A 22788-nucleotide genomic window follows, 5' to 3' on the forward strand; every position below is an offset into this window, starting at 1 on the left:
GTTTCAGATTTTGCACACTTGATTCAATTATACATGCATAGTCAATTTTATATACAGACACAAAAAAAAACATAATTTATATACATATAATATTTGTAAACATTAAATGAAATATAATAAAACATTCATTGCTGATACTGATGTAAAACACAATGTCAAGAATGTATCTGACAAATTTATTTATTTATTTATTTATTTAAAAAATGGCAAACCAACTAAATACATAAACAGCATTAAAAGAAAAAATACAAAGCTAGTTATTATATTACGTACTTGATTGGTACTTGAAAATGAAACTGAATTGAATTAATTCTTTATTTATACGCAATAGTTATACAAATCAAATTGCGTATTATAAAAATAAATGTTTTACTTCCTGAAAGATATAAAAATAGATATAGATAGAATCGGCTTCCGCGTGTTACTGTCTGCAAAACTCGAAAAGAAGTTGATGGATTGATTTGGAAAACTACCGTAAGTTAAACTTTTAAGAAATTAAAATTATTTATACGATTGATTTTTATAGAGGTTATCTTATATATAAAATTCTCGTGTCACAATGTTAGTTACCGTACTCCTCCGATACGGCTTTACCGATTTTCACCAAATTTTATATGCATATTCATTAGGTCTGAGAATCGGCTACTATCTATTTTTCATACCCCTAAGGAATGTAATTGTAACTGGGGTTGATTAAAGATGTCCATGGCCAGCAGTAGCCACTTACCATCAGGTGGAATACACGATTGTCTGCTACTCCTACATTACATTAAAAAATCTCAGATAGAAATATGAGGGTTGATTTATAGATGATCATGGGCGGCAGTAAGACAATTCCAACGACACTTCATACCTTAAAATCCATCAAGCTGTTTGGGCTTTTCTTTTATAGTATGCGAGTAGCAGACGAACATGCAGTCCACCTGATGGTAAGTGGCTACTGCCGCCCATGGACATCTGTAATCAACCCCAGATAGGATTAGATATTCCCACCTAAGGTCGGCCACAGATGCGCCGCTACCCCTGAGGACTAAGCTGGAACGCCTCGGAAAAGTCTGTCTCCCTTACCACACCCTTAAAACCAGAACACAGCAGCGCTTAATACTGCTGTTATTAGGTAGAAATAGGTGTGGCGGTGGTGCCACCGGAGTCGAACCACAAAGGGTTCTACCACCTTCAATGAAGGTAAATGAAATAGGTAAGTAGGGGCGACAAGGAATGTCGTCCGGTGCAGGTGCCAGCATCAGGCTATCCCTGTAGTTCCGGGACTAGAATAGGGCTACGGTATCCCCTGCCTGTCGTAGGAGGCGACTAAAAGGGGGCTTCCGGGGTTGCGGACGGCAAGAGTGGGAGCTCGAACCGTCCAGCAAGTGACCCCGGGAAGGACGGCGGTATGTGTGGTCGCATACCGTCGTAAAAGCGTGGGAGGAGCGAAAACTGCTCCCCCAGGGTAGAGCCCGTTGGGCATCGCGCTTGGAGGGCTCCGGTTGTGTTCCGTTGGAGATCCCGGAGTTCTCCAACAAGCGTTGAGGACGGCCACCGGGGGGGTTTTAGTGCGGTAAAAATCCCACATAACCCGGCGTTGCTCCCACGTCGTCGGGTACCTTTTGAAGGTTTCCCCCTCGAGAAAAAAAAAAAAAAAAGGTAGAAATAGGTGTGGCGGTGGTGCCACCGGAGTCGAACCTCAAAGGGTTCTACCACCTTCAAAACTGGGACTGTAGGGGCTGTAGAACGTGCTAACATACACACACATACACCTGAAAAACATTAACTTTCTTGTCAGTCAACTAAAAAAAATCGCATACATTTTTACCTTTACTTCGCCCCTAAAACTCATAGGTAAAAAAAACACATACACTTGAAAAATATTACCCTCCTCGTCAGTCACCTAAAAAAATAATTGGCCAAGTGCAAGTCGAACCTGCGCCCGGAGGGTTCCGTACCACCAAAATTTTAATTTAGCTATTGAAGTACATACATTGTGAAAATTTGAAAAAATATCGAAAAATGACAGTTTGTTGTATTGTAGGGACCCCTTTTTATACTCAACTCTTTTTAATTTTTAGTATTTGTTGTTATAGCGGCCATCGTTATGCATCCTCTGTAAACGTTTCAGGTGTCTATCTATCACAGTTCCAGAGATAGAGCCCTGTGACAGACGGACTGACAGTGAAGTCTTAGTAATAGGGTTTCGTTTTTACCCTTTGGGTACGGAACCCTAACAATCTAATACATTTTACCTTACTTAGCCTTGTACGTTTAATTACCCAGAAAACAACTACAATTGACATTGACCTACCAGAGTTCAAGTTTACCAAGGAATTATAAGTAATGCGAAGTCATCATATAACTGATATAATTGACTGACATAACTGACACTTATGAATGAATTAATGTATTTATATAACTGAAGTTGCAAACGACTTGTTTAACTGGTGGTAATGTCTTTTTTCACGAGGGGAGAAACCTTCAAAAGGTAAGGTGGGAGCGACGCCGGGTTATGTGGGATTTTTACCGCACTAAAACTCCGTTGCCGTCCTCAACGCTTGGTGGAAAACTCCGGGAAGGAGTTCTTGTTCTCGCTTGAAGGACTCCATTTGTGTTTCACTGGAGAGTGAAACACAAATGGAGTCCTTCAAGCACGATGTCCTATCAGGCTCTGTACTGGGAGGATCAATTTACGCTCCTCCCGCACACCAGGTGTTTACGACGGTATGCGAGCACACATACCACTGTCCTTCCGGGTATCGCTTGCTGGACGATTCGAGCTCTTACTCTTGCCGCCCGCAACCCCGGAAGACCCCTTTTAGTCGCCTCTTACAACAGGCATGGGATATCGTAGCCCTATTCTTCTGTCCCAGGACTACAGGGATAAACCGATGGTCTGCCACACACACTACGGTGCACCGGAGAGGTCTACCTATTCAGGTATGCCTGCGCAGGTACACCGGACTGTGTGGGAACAGACCTGTGCAGTTTTTGAACCTGTGCAGGCGACCGGCGCAAGATCAAAAATCAATTTCGTGTGGCACTGTACGGTGCGTCACCGTCTTCAATCGATGTCTACAGAACTGAACACCGTACGGTACACCGGAACGTCCCCATACACATTACCGATGCGGTTGACCTGTACATGCAAACCTGCACAAACCATCCAGTAGACCGTAGAGTGTATGGCTTATATTAGTAATAGGGTCTTTACCCATTGGCTACGGAACCCTAATCCGGTAGATCGTAGCGTGTATGGCTCACATTAGTAATAGGGTCCCACCCATAGCATACGGAACCCTAACACGGATGTCGAACCCGGATGCTTGCTGTAATATGGGAATTTTCCGTAGCTCAAAGAAAGTTTAAAAAAATCCAATAAGTTTCAAGGTCAACGACCCAGGATATAGTTAAGCTTTAAACAGGATTCCGATTAGTAAAGTAATAACTTTATGAAGCACTTGTCTCGTTGCGAGTAGCAAGCGATAAGCGATGTTATAATATGAACAAAGACTTTATAAACTAACCAACTTGTACCCTGGTTTCGTACGCAATCAGAGGATTTTTATCTATCCTTCAGAAACGGTAAAAACCGCGCCAAACTTCTAGTCCGCACTGAATATAGAAGCAAATCGCGTTGCAACAGCAAATTATAGGTAATGCGGGAAGTCCCCCGCAATTCTACTTTTTTGAAATATCGTTTCATTTTTAATTTGATCTAAAGATTGCATTTTTTTAATATTTTTCAAACACGAAAATAGATGACAGTGACAGTTTCAATTGTAAAAACTGGTTACAATTCCTTATTAGGAGTGAGTAATCTTTACTAATCTATAGCTATAATTATAAAAATACATTTTATCGTCAACTACTTATCTTTTCAGGGTATCGATACAACGTGTACCTAATCTTGTTTTCCAAAACCTTCGCGAATATATTATATAATTTGAACGGTCATTTGATTTATATTAACCTTGGATACGAACATAGTTAACTATTAATAACAACTTATTGATAACGATTTAATAATACTACGTTAGCCTTCCGTCCAAAGATTATAATTTTAAATTACACCAAATGTGTTGGTCATATAACTAATTACTTTTTTTTATAATAATAAAAGAGTAGCAGACGAGCATGCAGTCCACCTGATGGTAAGTGGCTACTGCCGCCCATGGACATCTGTAATGAACCCAGATAGGATCAGATATTCCTTCCTGAGGTCGGCCACAGATGCGCCGCTACCCCTGAGGACTAAGCTGGAACGCCTCGGAAAAGTCTGTCTCCCTTACCACACCCTTCAAACCGGAACACAGCAGCGCCTAACACTGCTGTTATTAGGTAGAAATAGGTGTGGCGGTGGTGCCGCCGGAGTCGAACCACAAAGGGTTCTACCCCCTTCAAAACTTACTTACATAATTATGTACGAAATAGTATTGGTATCTGTAAGATAAGCAGATAGCCTAGTAGTTAAGAAACTCGGCCTCTTGATAAAAGGGTCAGAGGTTCAAATCCCACGCACCTCTGATTTTTCAAAGTTATGTGCGTATTAGAAATTAATTATTACTTGCTTAAGCGAAGGAAAACGTCATAAGGAAAGCTGCATCCCTGAGAAATCTATAAAAACAGTTCTTAAAGGTATGTGAAGTCTACCAATGCGCACTTGGCCAGCGCGGTGGACTATGACCTAATCCTTCTCATTCTGAGAGGAGACCCGTTCCCAACAGTGGGACAGTAATGGGTTGATGATTACTGTAAGTTTACTTACCATGAGTTTTTACGTTTTGACAAACATACAATTTTCAATCAGCGCCCCTAGCGGATTGTATCAGAACAATAGTCTCAGTAACGTAACATTAAATGTCTTAATTGACAAAATGGCGCTTTGTGTTTTGTCTCTCTTTTTTGCGAACATGTGAGGCAGACAGAAAGACTTGAGCACTTACTTATTGTTACGTTTACTCAGTCTACTGAAGCAAATGGAACAGAATATTGGATTGAGTAAACGTAACGTAAAATTGTGGGATGTTATGAAATCTCATGGTTAGGGTACTGAGGTCGGCTACAGACGCACCGCTACGTCTGTAGATTAAGCTGGAATGCCTAGGAAAATCGGTATACTAAGCTGGAACTCCTCGGAAAATTATACCCTTACCACACCCTTCAAACCAGAACCAGCGCTTAACACTGCTGTTATTAGGTAGAAATAGGTGTAGTGTTTCGTCGGAGATCCCGCAGTTCTCCACCAAGCGCTGAGGACGGCCACCGGGGGGTTTTAGTGCGGTAAAAATCCCACATAACCCGGCGTCGCTCTCACGTCGTCGGGTACCTTTTTAAGGTTTCCCCCTCGAAAAAAAAAGGTAGAAATAGGTGTGGAGTGCCCCCAGAGACGAACCACAAAAGGATCTTCAAAATACACCATTATTTCTAGCTAGTTCCCGAAGTGCCCTAAAACACACACAGAGATATCGAATGTAAACACAGCGCAGACGCGAACGTGTGCCATACTTACAAAATCAGATCATTTTTAACCAAATTCCTTGAAGGTTATGTTTTGTATTCATGTATATTCCGCGTCAAACTGCTAGTCCGCTCTGAAGTTGTTGCGAGTTGTGTGACGCGATTCATTTCTATGTTCAGAGCGGACTACCAGTTTTACGCAGACTATATATATTTTTATAGATCTATTGAAAGAGTGATAAGTGATGATACAGTGATAGTTTAGTTAGTTTGTGACAAGACTGGAATATACACACATCGATTTTTATGCCTTCAAAATTATGTGCGTATGTGAATTTTTTATAAAAAATCGGCTTCAGTATGTGTTAAGGGGTGTGGTAAGGGGGACATACTTTTCCGAGTTCCACCTTAGCCGTCAGGGGTAGCGGAACATCTGTAGCCGAGTTCAGGTAGGAATCTAATCGTATCTGGGGTTGATTACAGATGTCCATGGACGGCTGTAGCCACTTACCATTAGGTGAACTGCATGCTCGTCTGCTACGCCTATATTATAACAAAAAAAACCTCGAAAAGTAGCTGATGTATTGACTTGAAATTTTCACACAATATATTATTTCTATTTTTAAGTGTTATTATATGCTATTTAGGCAAAGTTCTCATGAAAATATCTGACTTTAGTACAGAGACCCGGACATAACTAGTCTTAACATAAAAAGCTTAATTTAAAACATTAGAATAAAACGAAAAAGTAAGTAAAATCGTGAGAAAAATCTTGTATAAGTAGTTGCGCGAAAATCTTAAATGCAAGCGCATGTAATTGAAATTAAAACCTAGCCAGATCGATTTATCGCCCCCGAAACCCTCTATATACAAAATTTCAAGAAAATCGTTGGAGCCGTTTCCGAGATCCTTTCGAAACCTTACCTCAATAATAAATATAAGAAATAAAAAATGAAACTGGTGTCAGTTTCATTTTTTATTTTTTATACATTGACATATTTTTTCTATGCTGACACCGAATGACATCTTAACTTGCAATTTGCTTTGCCATCTTACGAATTTTCGATCAGGACACGTCATCCTGACGCGAGTTTAACATTTTTTACAAAAAACAAAAAAAAAACATTTTTACAAAAAGTGCCGCTAAAGAAATTTTCACTTAAAAAAAAATAGTAGTTCTTGTTACAACTAGTATTTTTTATATAAAGGTGGTCCTTTCATCATATACCATACCATACCTACACCTACAGTATACCTTTTTTTTGTTTACGAGGGGAAACCTTCGAAAGTTACCCTATGCCATGGGAGCGGCACGGGGTTATGTGGGATTCTTACCGCACTAAAACCCCCCCGGTGGCCGTCCTCGGCGCTGCGTGGAGGACACCGGGATTTCCAAAGGAACGCAACCGGAGTCCTCTTAGCGCGTTGCCCCGTCGGGCTCCGCCCGTGAGCTTGACGCTCGCCACACCGTCTGGTGTGCACGACGGTATGCGACCACACATACCGCCGACCTTCCCGGGTACCTACAGTATACTTACAGTATTTATATTTATATAATGATAGACACAGATAGGAATTGATTTTAGCATACCGGAATTTTAGTATTAACCCTACCCATGTCGTAAAAACTGCCATAAGAAAATAAAGTTTATTAATTGGCATTCGATTGACCAAAACGCGGTACGACAAGGGCATTTTGGCATCATTATAAACATAAATCCTCGTAACTCAGATGTAAAATAAATAGATAAAGCCTCAGAATATATAATTGTAGCATAACTTGTACAGAACCCAAAATAATTGTGGTGTATGCGTTATTTGGTTACTAAAATGATAACAAATAAATAAAGCTGCGGATTTATTTAATAAATAAAAAAATAATTAATTAACTTTCCACCCACTTATATGGTCTTAAACCTATATAATGAACTTACCCCTTATTTTTTATGTTATGTTGATTTATTTTTATTGACATATAAAAGAAATAACAAACTATTTACGCACATATTTAAAGCAAGCTACAGTTCTTTTTTCGAGTTACAAATATTATAATATTCTGCTATGTAATATTAGTCACGAAAAGAAAAGTATAAATCTAAATATATATATATAACTCAAAGGGGACTGACTGACATAGTGATCTATCAACGCACAGTCCAAACCACTGGACGGATCGGGCTGAAATTTGCAAGCAGGTAGATGTTATGACGTAGGCATCCGCTAAGAAAGGTTTTTGATCATGGGGATAAAATAGGGGATGAAAATACTTCGTAAATCGAGCGAAGCCGCGGGCAAAAGCTCGTAAAACATATACATCGTCTCATTCAAAAACGTAGAAACGTTATAGAAATACTGCCCCGATTCGCCTACTTTTGTTGGAGAGGCGTAGTCTATCGTTTTTGGTCTGAGTTAAGTATATTAGTTTTCGCAATCCGTTGACCGACGCAGTGCCAATTCTGTATGATTGAGAATATATTAATATTTATTCAGGATCAAGATTGTTTATCTAATGTTTTTAAGTGCTTATGTTTTTTGTCGTAAAACATGTAAAAATATTTAAAAAAATATATATGCAGTCAGTAGCCTTAGTATGAGTTTTTATGTTTTTACAAAAATGACTGTTTTGGTATTTGTACGTATTTGCCCATACATTTCCAATCAGCGCTCCAAGCTGTATCAGAACTGTATGGAAATGTATGGGAAATACGTAAACTAAAACAAAAACAGTCATTTTTGTCAAAACGTAAAAGCTCATACTAAGGGTACAGGTCGGAAATTGACTAATTTCACAATTTGAGGAACTTTTATTATACTAGAAGTGCCCGCGGCTTTGCCCGCATTTAAAAACAACATGACAGACATATAACTGAAAATTTATACCTTAATTGGAATAACTGTGGCATTATGTGTCGAAAATTGGTCGTACCAACTCAGAAACCTTCGTGGGCTCATGCACAACAACTTTGCTAAAGATCATCGCATGATCAAATGCGTAGCTAACGATTCTATAAAGGACACACAGAGAAGCATTCATTTTTAACCGACTTCAAAAAATTAGGTGGTTATCAATTCGGCCGGTATCTTTTTTTTTATATATATAAGAAGGTAACACTAACTCCATCAATAGATACCAATTAAAAAGATAGACAAACTATTAATGTCCCACTGTTGGACATAGATATCCTCTCAGGGTGAGATGGATTTTGGCATAGTCCACCGCAAAAGGACCACCACTTTCAAAATCCGTGCCAAGGATTCGAACCCCGGACCTATTGGGTGTCTAACCCCCAAATTAATTATCACTTGCTTAAAACGGTGAAGTAAAGCATCGTGAGGAAACCTGCATACCTGAGATTTATATAAAAAAACTCTAAATATGAAGTCTACCAATACGCACTTGGCCAGCGCGGTGGACTATGGCCTAATCCTTCTCATTCTGAGCGGAGACCCGTGCCCAGCAGTGGGACAATAATGGGTTGATGACGTGACCCTATTGAGCCAACATTCAAACTTTGGCTAAATTACTATATCAGTGATAGCTAAAGTAAATGTTATAAGCATTCTTTAAATTATTTACTCTTTTGTGGTCGAAACTAAACTGGAACGCCAATCAGATTATGAATTCAATTAGTTGAATTTTTAAAAATATTTCCCAAATATTTGATTTTAAGAAATAATGTAAATTTGTAAATGGTAATGTCATAAGCAAATAAATTAATCGATTATTCAAATTTTATTTATGACATAATTCTGTGTTATCATATTTCTAACATGAATAATAATAGATTATCGGTCTTATTCATAAAAAATGCTTATAGAAGGTTTTAAGCACTCATTAGTTAAAGTGTTCGATAAGCTTATAAAACGTTCTATAAAATTGCTTATTCATAAACGTTCCATAAACCTCCTATAACTAATGTGTCGCTAAAGTCAACTATAAATGAAAATGTTGCCATTATAGTGAAGTTCGGCGAACAAATTGACAAATATCCATAGATAAACACCATTAAATGACATTATTTCGTACTAAAAAAATATTCTGTCTTGACATTCTTGTCAATGCGTTGTCAGTAAAACCAAATAACATGTCAGTGTCATTGTATTTGTAAATACCGCGAATTTAAAAATATTTTATTTGTTAAAATAGGATATTAAGCAAAAGTTGTTAAAAGATAAAGGAGTGAAAATTGGTTGGATATAAATGTTTTGTTAAGTTTCGTTTTGTAAACATTCGCAATATCTTATGGCAGTAAACATTGTATTTCAGAAGGTGTACCAGGATCTCTGCGATCTAATTTACGATAATTACGTACGAGATCAATTATAAAATTTACTGTCGATTTATTAAAGCGATAACGCTTCCGAAAGTCTTCGTCGTTTAAAGAAAACGGATCACTCTTTGGTGCAATGTTCTTCGAAGTGGACGGTTTTCTAGATTATTAATAATATCTAAGCTTCGTAAAATTTGCATTGTAATTTGAAATAGTGATATAATAATGTTATTTATCGGATATTTAAATAAATTATTTCAAGTTTATATACAAAACGGACATTGCCATTTAAAATTTATTCAAAACATATTGTCAAATTAGGTTAGTAATCACTAATCAGCTGATGAGAGTCCGCCATCTTTGTCTTATAGCACTGTTATAGTAGGGTTCTGGCCTCTATAAGTTATAGAAGGCTTATAGAACGGTTTAGTGCCTAAAATACGTTTATGAATAACACTTTTTGACAATCGTACTATAGCAACGTTTTAAGTGTGCTATAACTTTTTATGAATAAGACCGTATTTATATTTATTTATAATAGGAGTAGCAGACGAGCATGTAGTCCACCTGGTGGTAAGAGACTTCTGCCGCCCATGGACATCTGTAATCAACCTTTGATAAAATTATATTTTCTTACCTGAGGTCGGCCACAGATGCGCCGGTACCGCTTAGGACTAAGCTGGAACGCCTCGGAAAAGTATGTCTCCCTTACCAAGCACTTCAAACCAGAACACAACAGCGCTTAACACTGCTGTTATGAGGCGTTGCTGTGTATTACCATTTAATTACCATGTTTAAGGATGTATTCTGAAGGTGGGAGAATGTTTTGTGGTTCGACTCCAGCACCACCACGCCACCCTTATTTCTGCCTCATAACAGCAGTGTTAAACGCTGCTGTGTTCTGGTTTGAAGGGTGTGGTAAGAGAGACATACTTTTTCGAGGCTTTCCAGCTTAGTCCTCAGGGGTAGCGGCGCGTCTGCGGCCGACCTCAGATAGGAATGTCTTATCTGGGGTTGATTACAGATGTCCATGGCAGTGGCCACTCACCAACTGGACTGCATGTACGTCTGCTATTCCTATAAAAAAACTAAAAGAACATTAAATTCGACTATGAAATTAAGATTAACATTTCATGGCCACATACTTACATAATATTAAGGCAATCACTGATTCATATGTAATATATGATCAAATAGCTCTGACCTTAACCTGAGAGACTAAGGAAAACAACTTCAAATTTGCACAAAAAAATTCACACATGATTTCGAAATCACTGCATTTTTCAAACTTTGTCCTCATTAGCAATTTTGTATAAGAATTCGGTTTTAATTACATTAGTTTTTATTGGGATATGTTTTTTTATATACAAAGATTGTATTATTCAATATACTGAGCAGTGATAGCCTAGTGGTTAAGAAACTCGGCCTATAGACGGGTCCGAGGTTCAAATACCAGGCACATCTGATGTTTCGAAGTTATGTGCATTTAAAAAAATAATTATCACTTGCTTAAACGGTGAAGAAAACATCGCGAGGAAACCTGCATACCTGAGAAATCTTAAACAATAAGTTTTCAAATGTAAGTGAAGTCTACCAATACGTACTTGGACAGCGCGGTGGACTATGGCCTAATCCTTCTCATTTTGACAGTAGACCTGTACCGAGCTATGGGACAGTAATGAGTTAATGATGATGACTAGCTAGGGTGCCTTTTCACCAGAGAAGTGCGAATTGGCAAAGCGGTGCCCAAAATCGAAACCAAATTCTGAAGACAGCGCTCCTATTGGACTGACTTTCTTTTTCGTCATCCAGCGAAGTATATTGAGCGTCGACTACAGAACTATGTGCTAAATGAATGTATGTATTATGAAAAATATGACAAAAAATTAGTGTGAAGGTTGGTGTGGCATTTTTGCAACTAGATCAGGGATAGTTGGGTTGATGTGGCTACTAAGCTGTAATCTCAAATCAGATTCTACTTGTAATCTGTTTCTGTATTTGTTTTTTGTATAAACAAGAGTAGAGAATGCCTTTTCACATAGGTATGTGGTTGAAAAAAGCCGTAAAGCCGCCCTTTTGCATATAATGAGCGATTTATATATGGTTCAGAGATGACACCGCGGACCCCCATACATATACTCGCGGATCCCCAGGGGTCCGCGGACCACAGGTTGGGAAACGCGGTACTAAACTAACATTTCCTTACGTTATTGTTTCCATTATATCACATAACCTTTATGTCAATGATTGTTTTTTTTTTATTGGATTTTTTTTAAATTGTGGGAACGTCATAGACTATATTTTTCCGCAATCGCCTTTTTGTTATCATAATAATTCTCCAGTTCTTTTTTTTATTCCAATCTCGCGGCGTAGTAATTGTATGAGTACATACAACAATACAATTAAAACTCTATTATAATCTATCAGATCCGGGATGGGTCATTGAACTCTAACAACCTCCAACGGTTAAAGTTAACTGTAATATCATTTGAAAAGCAATCTATAACTTTTATACTCTTGTATCAAGCGTGACTGATCGAATATGTTTATATATTTTTTTGCGATGATGACGCAAATGAGGTTTCATTTCATGGACATTTATAATCGATCGCAGATAAGAGTCTTACCCGTCGGCAACTAAGCGGACTAAGTTGGAATGACTCTGATAGGGATTACTAACTCAACACACCCTTTAAAATAGGGTAAGGTTAGGTTAGGTCTGGATTTGTCCCTGCAGTCCCGGGACTAGAATAGGGCTACGGTATCCTTTGCCTGTCGTAAGAGGGGTCTAAAAGGGGGCTTTCGGCGTTTAGGGCGGCAAGAGTGGGAGCTCAAACCGTCCAGCAAGCAATCCCGGGAAGGACAGTGGTTCGTGTGATCGCATATCGCTGTAATCTCCAGGGGATGTGAGAGCGTAAATTACTTTGCTCTCCCCAGGGCAGAGCCCGATAGAGACATTGTGTTAGGAGGACTCCGGTAGTGTTCCATTAGAGATCCCGGAGTTCTCCACAAAGCGCTAAGGACGACCACCGGGGGGGTTTTAGTGCGGCAAAAATCCCACATTACCCGGCGTCGCTCCAACGTCGTCGGGTATCTTTTGAAGGTTGTCCCTTCGTAATAAAAAGGTTACGTCAGGATTATAGATTATAGAATTATACTACCTTCAGAATTCTAAAATGAACAGCCAAAGATTATAATATAAGAGAATAATGTATTTTCCTTTTGTTCCAGGTCTTTTCATCTTTCTGATGCTGGGGTTCTTTGCGCTGGGTGCTGGGTTCTTCACGTTGTTTCTACACCCATACGACTTCTTGTTCAAACAGGCAAGTATATAACATACACTATTTTTTATATAATACTAGCTGACCCGGCAAACTTTGTACCGCCTCAAAATCTATTTATCAAATATATTTGATAAATAGATTTTGAGGCGGTACAAATTTTGCCGGGTCAGCTAGTCTATTACATAATATAATGGCGCCGCCGGAGTCGAACCACAGAGGATTCTACCACCTTTAGTTCCACCATTATATTACATAATGATCACAATGAGAAAATCTTAAGGAAAACTAAACAATAAATTACTTATAATTATACGGTTCTTTACCTTTTTAGTAATTATTTCCTTAAGTGAGTACTTAGTACGTTACCTGAATCAGTAATCGAATACCGGATATAGATCGAAATAACTGTGACGTAAGAACAACTGAAGATAACTTTTTGAAGGTGGCACCACCGCCACACCTATTTCTGTTACAACAGCAGTGTTAAGCGCTGCTGTGTTCCGGTTTGAAGTGTGGTAAGGGGACATACTTTTCCGAGGCGTTCCAGCTTAGTCTTCAGGAGTAGCGGCACATCTGTGGCCGACCTCGGATAGGAATATCTAATCCTATCTGGGGTTGATTACAAATATCCATGAGCGACAGAAGCCACTCACCATCAGATGGACTACATGCTCGTCTGCTACTCCTTTATTATAAAAAAAAATTTTTGACAGGTGTCAAATTAATAATACGAAAAACTTTTTTAATAAAGTTAAAATTTATGTTTGACAAGTTTATTTTATTCCAGAAAATAGTATTACAAGATGGCGGAGAGATCTTCGAGTTATGGAGGAAACCTGAAATCGAGTTGTACACCAGAATATACCTCTTCAACATCACAAATGCTGAGGCGTATATGGCAGGGAATGACTCTAAGATTAAGCTTGAAGAAGTCGGCCCTTATGTATACAGGTACGATTAATAACTATTTTATAAAAGTAGCATATATATAGTCCACCTGATGGTGTAGTCCGCGCCAAACTGCTAGTCCGCTCTGAAGTTGTTGCACACAACTACAAGCATAAATTCCGTAGCAACGTAAGCGCATACTAACGCAGCTATGTACCCGTGGGCGAGAGCGGGCAGCGGAGGGTGCCGGGGGAGTCCGCACTGTCTTCGTCCCGCTAATATCTACAATTTCCTAGTCGACGCGACTCGTTTCTATATTCAGAGCGGACTAGTAGTTTGGCGCGGACTATTAGTGAATATATATTACCGCCTATGACATCTGTAACCAACATCAGATAGGATTAGATATTCTTACCTGAGGTCGTCCACAGATGCGAGTCTACCCCCGAAAATTAAGCTGGAATACCTCAGATATTAAGTATGTCTATCTTACCACACCTTTCAGATCAGGACAGTGCAGTCTTAATACTGCTGTTATTAGGTAGAAATAGGTGTTGCGGTGGTACCTCGACTTAAATTCTCAGAAAATAAATCATGTTTTCAAAAATAAAAACTCGACCATGAAAATAAGGGTATTACATATTTACCTGTTAAAAATAATGAACTGAAAAGGAATTACTATTTTATTTTTTTATTTTATATATTATAATAAAATAAAATAAAATACTATTAAATTAAATTAATTAATTAAATCGCACACACAATTTATATGAATTCCTAATTCTTGTAATGAGTAGTACATAAAATCAATAGTAATAATAAAATAAAACCTAATTCCATTGTACTCGAGTTATTAATTACTAGTTTTTACCCGCGGCTTCACATAATATGACATACTAACATACATAAAACTGAAAATTTGTACCTTTATTGGATCGACAGTTGCACCATCTGGCGAAAATTGGTCGTACCAACTCTGGAACCTTCGTGGGCCCATGGACAACAACTTTGCTAAAGATCATCACTTGATCAAATGCATAGTTTACGATTCAATCCTTACTAATATCGATTAAAATAATCGATGTTTGGGTCCAAATGATCGATTCTCCGATTAATCGATCTTAGATCGCCATCCCTAGTTCCCGTGGGATTTCCGGGATACAAACTCGGGTCTCAGACTATCTTTGTACAAAATTTCATTAAAATCGGTGGTTTGGGCGTGAAGAAGAGACAGCCAGACAGACAGAGTTACTTTCGGATTTATAATATTAGTAAGGATTTTTAGCTTAAGACATTTATTTTTTGTATTTAATGTAACATTTTTAAAATGTGTACCATATACCTAATAATGTATGATGTAATTACTTGTAATAGTAAGAACAGTTGGAATGTACCCTTTGAGCTTATTTAAAACGAGTTTCTGCCCGCGGCTTCGCTCGCGTTACGAAGTAATTTTCATCCCCTATTTTATCCTCTTGGCGGTAGAATTGATCAAAATCCTTTCTTAGCGGATGCCTACGTCATAACATCTACCTGCATGCCAAATTTCAGCCCGATCCGTCCAGTGGTTTGGGCTGTGCGTTGATACATCACTATGTCAGTCAGTCACCTTTGAGTTATATATATTTAGATGTATCATTGTAAACACTCATTAAAAACGACTTAGTATCTAATGATTAAGTAATGACTCATTTTAAACACTGTTTCTTATGTGTTTAATCCATTTAATAAATAAATAAATGTTATTTTTATAATCACTGGCTGATTAAATTTTATGAGTTACCGAAAAAAGAACGGGCTTGACGTTTGAGTTGTATTTTGCGCGGGAACAAAAAAGTTGGAGAAATATTTATATTTCATTTGGGTTCTGTACCCTTACTATGAGTTTTACGTTTTAGCAAATATGACTGTTTTGGTATTTGTTTACGTATTTGACCATACAATTTCCAATCAACGCCCCTAGCGGATTGTATCAGAACTAAAGTGTCAGTAACGTAACATCAAATGTCTAAATTGACAAAATGGCGCTTTCGAGGTAGACATAAAGACTTGAGCACTTACTTATTATTACGTTTACTCAGTCTACTAATCAAACAGAACGGAATAATGGATTGAGTAAACGTAACGTAAAATTGTGGGATGTTTTGAAAACTCATGGTAAGGGTACTGTTCTTCTACACATGCCTTATAAGTAACATCCGTGTGTATGCAAAAATGTCCTTTTCAAACCACATTTGTGGTTTCAACTATTTCCTTTTTGAATAAACATTAGATCAGGTGGCCAATGATGTATTTGCATAGTGTTTAGTTTTATTTTATTTAAGTGAAAAACTTAACGGCGTTGTGCACTTTTTGTGACGGGTAAAAATCAAATCAAATCAAATTTATTTTGTGAAATGCTTAATATATATTTTATCAATACAATACTATGCATTTTGTCATCACTGACGTACAAAATTATTATAAAGTTACAGTATTAATTATTATTATTTAAATACAAAATAATACAACAAATATCAAAATTTATAAATTAGAATAGATTTATAATTAGAATGTCAAGATTTTATACATGTAACTCGTCTCCACAAAATAAGTAATTCTTTTATGGGTCAATGTGTACGTTTTTATAATAAACTTCCCTCCGAAATTATAAAATTTCTGATTATATTGATGATAAAACAGCTTGGGACTGATCAATAACAAAATTATTAATTAATTAAGAAAATGTCAAAGTGTAGCGTATCTTGCTGAACAAACTTCTTTTTTAGATAAATGTAAAGCAAGATACTGGAGCTAATGCTTTATTAATTATATGTAAAAATGATGGCATTAAAAAAAAAGAATAATTATTATTAAAAAAAAAAGACAAACCCGCAGAGTTTCTTACCGGATCTTCTCAGTAGAGGTCGCATTCCGATCTGGTAGTAGTTTAAGAAAAATATTGTACCTGACAATTTGTAAGTGCCGTCATTTCATTTCATTTCATTTCATTTCATTACCATTTATACAATACAATTTCAATTTAATAAAAGATATTCAATTTTATTACTGAATAAATTAATCATTTTGTGTCAAGAAATTCTTGCACATTGTAAAAACATTTGTCAGTTAGCCATATTCTTAGTTTATGTTTGACTTTTGTTAATGACAAGTCTTTTATGTGCGTAGGAATAGCATTGAATATTCTGCCACACATAGGCACACAATTCCGATGATAGAAAGCTGTTCTAGGTTTTAGGTTAGGTTTAGGATCGGTTTGGATTTCTAGAGTCCATAGGGTATAATTACATATATCACTTGTTTTTACAAATAAGTTTTGATAGGCTCTAGCAAAAAAAATAAACTCGCGTCACGACACGTGACCTGATCGAAAATTCGTAAGACGTTCTGAGAAAAGAAAGTTTATCAACTTTTTAATGTAAAATAATTGTAATAGTTCCGGAGTATTCAATTTTTAATCTTATATATAAAATTCTCGTGTCACAATGTTACTTACCGTACTCCTCCGAAACGGCTTTACCGATTCACCAAATTTAATATGCATATTCAGTAGGTCTAAGAATCGGCTACTATCTATTTTTCATACCCCTAAGTGATAAGGGTTGTTCACCCTTAACATTTTTTTATTTATATGGCAACACAACGTTTGCCGGGTCAGCTAGTGTTATGTACATTGTTACGTTTGTATACAATAGCGCAATAAATGAATATTGAATTTAACCACATACATGATATTTTGATGATGATGATTTAATGATACTTTTATACTAATAACTAGCTATGTCTAGCTTGGATACTTGGAGAGATGCATCAGATCTTATCTTCTTATACAAATAACTAAATTTTCAGATGTATTGTCCGCGTCTTCTCTCTAAGCTCTCCTTTAGTATACCCGTTAACATGCCTCGCAAACAGATTCAACTCTTCGTACCTCCCCATTGTAAAACTAAATTGGGATCAAACTCTCCTATTGCAAGAGTGTCAATCTTTATATATATACTAGCTGACCCAGCAAACGTTGTGTTGCCATATAAATAGAAAAATGTTAAGGGTGAACAACCCTTATCACTAAGGGGGATGAAAAATAGATGTTGGCCGATTCTCATAGCACAAAAAATTTCATCAAAATCGGTCAAGCCGTTTCGGAGGAGTATGGCAACGAAAACTGTGACACGAGAATTTTATATATTAGATTTCTTATGTGCGTGTGTATGTCACTGAACTCCTCCTAAACGACTGGACTGATTTTGATGAAATTTGTTGGGTGTGTTCAAGGGGACTTGAGAATGGTTTAGATTCCCAATTTAGTCCGTGGGACAAGGTATTTTTAATTAGTTTTTAATTCGTTCATGTGATATTTACCTCTAAGTGGCCGTACATTTATTGCTTGCATTGTAACTAGATTTAATATAAAATATGTATAATGTTACAACCGTTAGTGAACTTAATAAAGTAAATAAACCCTTCTTTAATCGACTCCGGAGGTACCACCGTCTCTATGGCTGCCCTATGACAGTTGCAGAACATCTTCCGAAGCGGTAATAGATTGTTTACGTTGAAAACAGTTTTATATGAAACAATCTTGAATAAATAAGCTTCGGTAATTCGATAACTTTATTGATAAGTTAATAAAAATGATATAAAACAAAATATTTTGTTTTTATTGTTATATTGTTTATATTATTTTGTATTACGCAAAAAGACCGGATAAATTACTATTAAGTCAGTCAAAATAAAAACAATGTTATTCAAAACGGATTTGTTACGTTTAAATTTATTACGCAACTTACAATTAGTAAGTAATTCGCAATATGAACAAGGTTTGAAGGTGGTAGAACCTCTTGTGGCTCGATTCCGTCGGCACCACAGAGGGCCGCCACACCTATTCCTGCCTAATAATAGCAGAGCGCTGCTGTGTTCTGGTTCGAAGGGTGTGGTAAGGAAGACATACTTTTCCATTCCAGCTTTTTCCTCAGGGGTAACGACGCTTCTACGAGCAACCTGAGGTAGAAAACGAATGTTATCTGGGGTTGATTACAGATGACCATGGGCGGTAGTAGCCACTTACTATCAGGTAGACTGCATGCTCGTCTGCTACTCCTATATTATATAAAAAGCTGACCATTTTAAATCACGGTCGTGACGTTGACCATCATAAATCATGGTCAGTTACGCACTAACTGACCTTGTTAAACTCGATACTTCTAATGAACCACAAAGTTAACAAGAATATCTAGATACCTAGAAATCTACCGCGAGATTTCTTGAAATTGTAATTAAATATAATAATGACAATCCTAGGAATTTAAATTAACCGCACTATGACCGTCAGAGGCTAACATGCTCTTCCGTGCTTCGTAGAGCATGTTAATCCCACTGCTGTTTATAGGTAGCATATCTGTGTGTTCCTATAGTTCCGGGACTAGAATAGGCTACGGTATCCCCTGCCTGTCGTATGCGACTAAAAGGGGGCTTCCGGGGTTGCGGGCGGCAAGAGTAGCTCTAACCGTCCAGTAAGCGATCCCGGGAAGGGCAGCGGTATCTTTGGTCGCATACCGTCGTGAATACCACAGTGTGGGAGGAGTGAAAACTGCTCCCCCAGGGTAGAGCCCGATCGGGCATCGCGCTTAGAGGACTCCGGTTGTGTTCCGTCGGAGATCCCGGAGTTCTCCAACAAGCGTTTAGTGCGGTAAAAATACCTTTTGAAGGTTTCCCCCTCGAAAAGAAAAAAGAAAAAAGGAAGCACATCTGTGGCCGACCTCAGGTAAAAATCTAATCCTATCTGAGATTGATTAAAGATGTCCTTGGGTAGAAGCCACTTACCATCAGATGGAAGCATGCTGGTCTGCTACTATTATAAAAATCTAAGCTTAAACTAATATAATATAATGTCCGATTCCCCATGAAATATTTTAGCGAATTTTCTCACTATACCAGACATGGACTATTTAATATATGCACATTCAAATGTGATGCATGTCCTTACATTAAGTATTTTGTAAAACCCACTACTATGTCTCATTTACGGAAACTCATAGATTGCCTTAGACTATAGGAAGTAATAGATAGAGCTTCAACACCACCGCCACTCCTATGTCTGCCTAACAACAGCAGGGTTAAAAGTTTCAACTTTGTCCTCAGATGTAGCAACACGTATGTGGCCGTCCTCGAGTCTCTTATTAATTACTTAGTAGAAATTATTTTCACCATTTTTTTAAATTTAGTATTCTGTTAGCTGATAGGGAATGTATGGGGAGGGTAGGGTAGGTAATCAAATATGTTGTCCCTGTAGTTCCGGGACTAGAATGGGCTACGACAGGCAGGGGATACCCCCTGCCTGTCGTAGGAGGCGACTAACAGGGGGCTTCCGGGGTTGCGGGCGGCAAGAGTGGGAGCTCGAACCGTCCAGTAAGCTACCCCGGGAAGGACGCCGGTATGGGTGGTCGCATACCGTCGTAATCACCAGGGGTCGTGGGAGGAGCGAACGCTCCCCTAGGCTCGATCGGGGCATCGCGCTTGGAGGACTCCGGTTGTGTTCCGTCGGAGATCCCGGAGTTCTCCAACAAGCGCTGAGGACGGCCACCGAAGGGTTTAAGTGCGGTAAAAATCCCATATAACCCACGCGTTGCTCCCACGCTGTCGGGTACCTTTTGAAGATTTCCCCCTCGAAAAGAAAAAGAAGGAGATATGTATGAAGCATAATTGGCTTGACAAATTTTAGATTAGAATTCATAACAGCCTATGTATGTCGGACATTCTTAAGCAGCGGTTATTTTGAAGCAGTCGGATTTGCTTATTTAATTTTTTATTTCAGGGCTTTATTCTTTGTATAGTCGTATATTATATTTTAATAGAGGAAGAATTTTACCCTTTCCTAGAATTAACAAACAAAACGACAAATCCTTAATATATTTCTATCAACAATTTATTATCTGACGACGTCAGATACACATTCTACGTTTTTGCATACTCACAACCACGTGTAGGTCATTAAGATATACTAATACATACAGCCTACATACAGCCTTGGTTCGTCCGTGTTTAACCATTTAATATATGCAAGTGCGTAAATATATAAAATTTACTGACTCTGTCTGTATTTGAACAACTTATGCCTGGTTTTAGCGTTTAATAATTTCAAGATGGAACCTTTTCTGATTTTGTATTGTTTTATAATATGGGAGTAGCAGGCGAGCGTGTCAACCTGATGGTAAGTGGCTACTGCCGCCCATGGACATCTGTAATCAACCCCAGATACGTAAGACCATTGAAGACTAAGATGAAACGGCTTGGAATATTATGACGCACAATCAAATTTCGTAGAACCCTCTGTGGTTAAACTTTAAAGGCACCATACCATACGGCATATTCCTGCGTAATATGCCGTATGGTATGGTTAATGGTGGTAGAACCCTTTGTGGTTCGACTCCGGCGGCACCACCGCCACACCTATTTTTACCTAATAACAGGAGTGTTAAGCGCTGCTGTGTTCCGGTTTGAAGGGTGTGGTAAGGGAGACAGACTTTTCCGAGGCGTTCCAGCTTAGTCCTCAGGGGTAGCGGCGCATCTGTGGCCGACCTCAGGTAGGAATATCTAATCCTATCTGGGGTTGATTACAGATGTCCACGGGCGGCAGTAGCCACTTACCATCAGGTGGTCTGCATGCTCGTCTGCTACTCTTATATTATAAAAAAAAAAAAAAATAACAGCAGTGTAGCGCTGCTGTGTTCTGGTTTGACATGTGGTAAGGATGACAAGGAAAGCAGTGATAGCAGAGTGGTTAAGAAACTCGGCCTCTTGATCGAGCGATTCGAGGTTCAAATTCCATTCCACCAATGATTTTTTCAAAGTTTAGTGCATATTAGAAATTAATCACTTAAAAACGGCAAAGTAAAACTTAAGAAATCTTTAAAAAAAAGGTTTTCATGTAAAAGTTTTCAAAAAATGTATGTCAAGTCTACCACTTCGCACTTGGCCAGCGCGGTAGACTATGGCTTATGGCTTTTCTCATTCTGAGAGCAGAGCCGTGCCCAGCAGTAGGACAGTAGATCGATGAAGAAGAGAGATACAATTACAAAAGCTTATTACTAATTGCATATACGGTGACTATAACATAAAAAACAATTATGTCTGTCTGTTTGTTCCTGCTATCTCCTAAATGACTCAGAACAGACATCTAAACTCATCATTTAGTGCGTCTGGCCGGGGATCGAACCTGAAACCCTTTACCGTCAGACCAGTATAGTGTCTGCTCCGCCACGCGTATTTAAAAGCATGTGAAACCGCAAAGCATAACTAGTTTATAAAGTATTTATCGAATCAAATTCGCACACTGAACATCAATGTAAACCTTTGAAACTATTAATCACTTATATGATTACAATTATTGATATGACGCTAAGAATGTGCATATATTTATTGACGTCATTTCGTATTAATCAATTATTGTTGTTTTAATTGTTTTCTCGGTTTTGTTTTCAATATGGAAGGTGGTAGAACCCTTTGTGGCACCACCGCAACACCCATTTCTGCCTGATAACAACAGCGTTAAGCGCTGCTGTGTTCTGGTTTGAAGGGTGTTATAAGTTAGCCATTCAAGGTGTTCCAACTTATTCCTCAAAGGTAGCGGCATCTGGTCGACCTCAGGTAGGAATCTAATCTTATCTGGAGTTGACTACATATGTCCATGGGCGGCAGTAACCACTTACCATCTTGGATTGCAAGCTTGTTCCTACTTCAATTGTATTAAAAAATATTAAGTGTTTTATTTAAAGATCTTAAAGTTGTGTGAAGTCTACCAATTCCAACTTGGTATTGGTAAAGCTCTATCACTTTAAGAGACCCGTGCCCAGCAGTGGGACAATGATGGGACAACAATAACTGTAGCGTAAGGGACA

At 38.1% G+C, this 22788-nt stretch overlaps 1 protein-coding gene across 1 annotated transcript in view; it reads left to right on the forward strand.

Moving 5' to 3' along the window:
- Window positions 1–22788, forward strand: part of LOC140756890 (scavenger receptor class B member 1) — a 70821-nt gene that overhangs the window by 32289 nt on the left and 15744 nt on the right. The window contains exons 2-3 of the mRNA XM_073092424.1: window positions 12951–13042; window positions 13791–13954. Of these exons, the coding sequence (XP_072948525.1) occupies window positions 12951–13042; window positions 13791–13954 (256 nt within the window). The remainder of the gene's footprint in view (window positions 1–12950; window positions 13043–13790; window positions 13955–22788) is intronic.

The sequence above is a fragment of the Epargyreus clarus genome, unplaced genomic scaffold (assembly GCF_041222505.1).
Source record: "Epargyreus clarus isolate Ecla_fem2 unplaced genomic scaffold, WU_Ecla_fem_2.2 ptg000036l, whole genome shotgun sequence".
Lineage (NCBI taxonomy): Eukaryota > Metazoa > Arthropoda > Insecta > Lepidoptera > Hesperiidae > Epargyreus > Epargyreus clarus.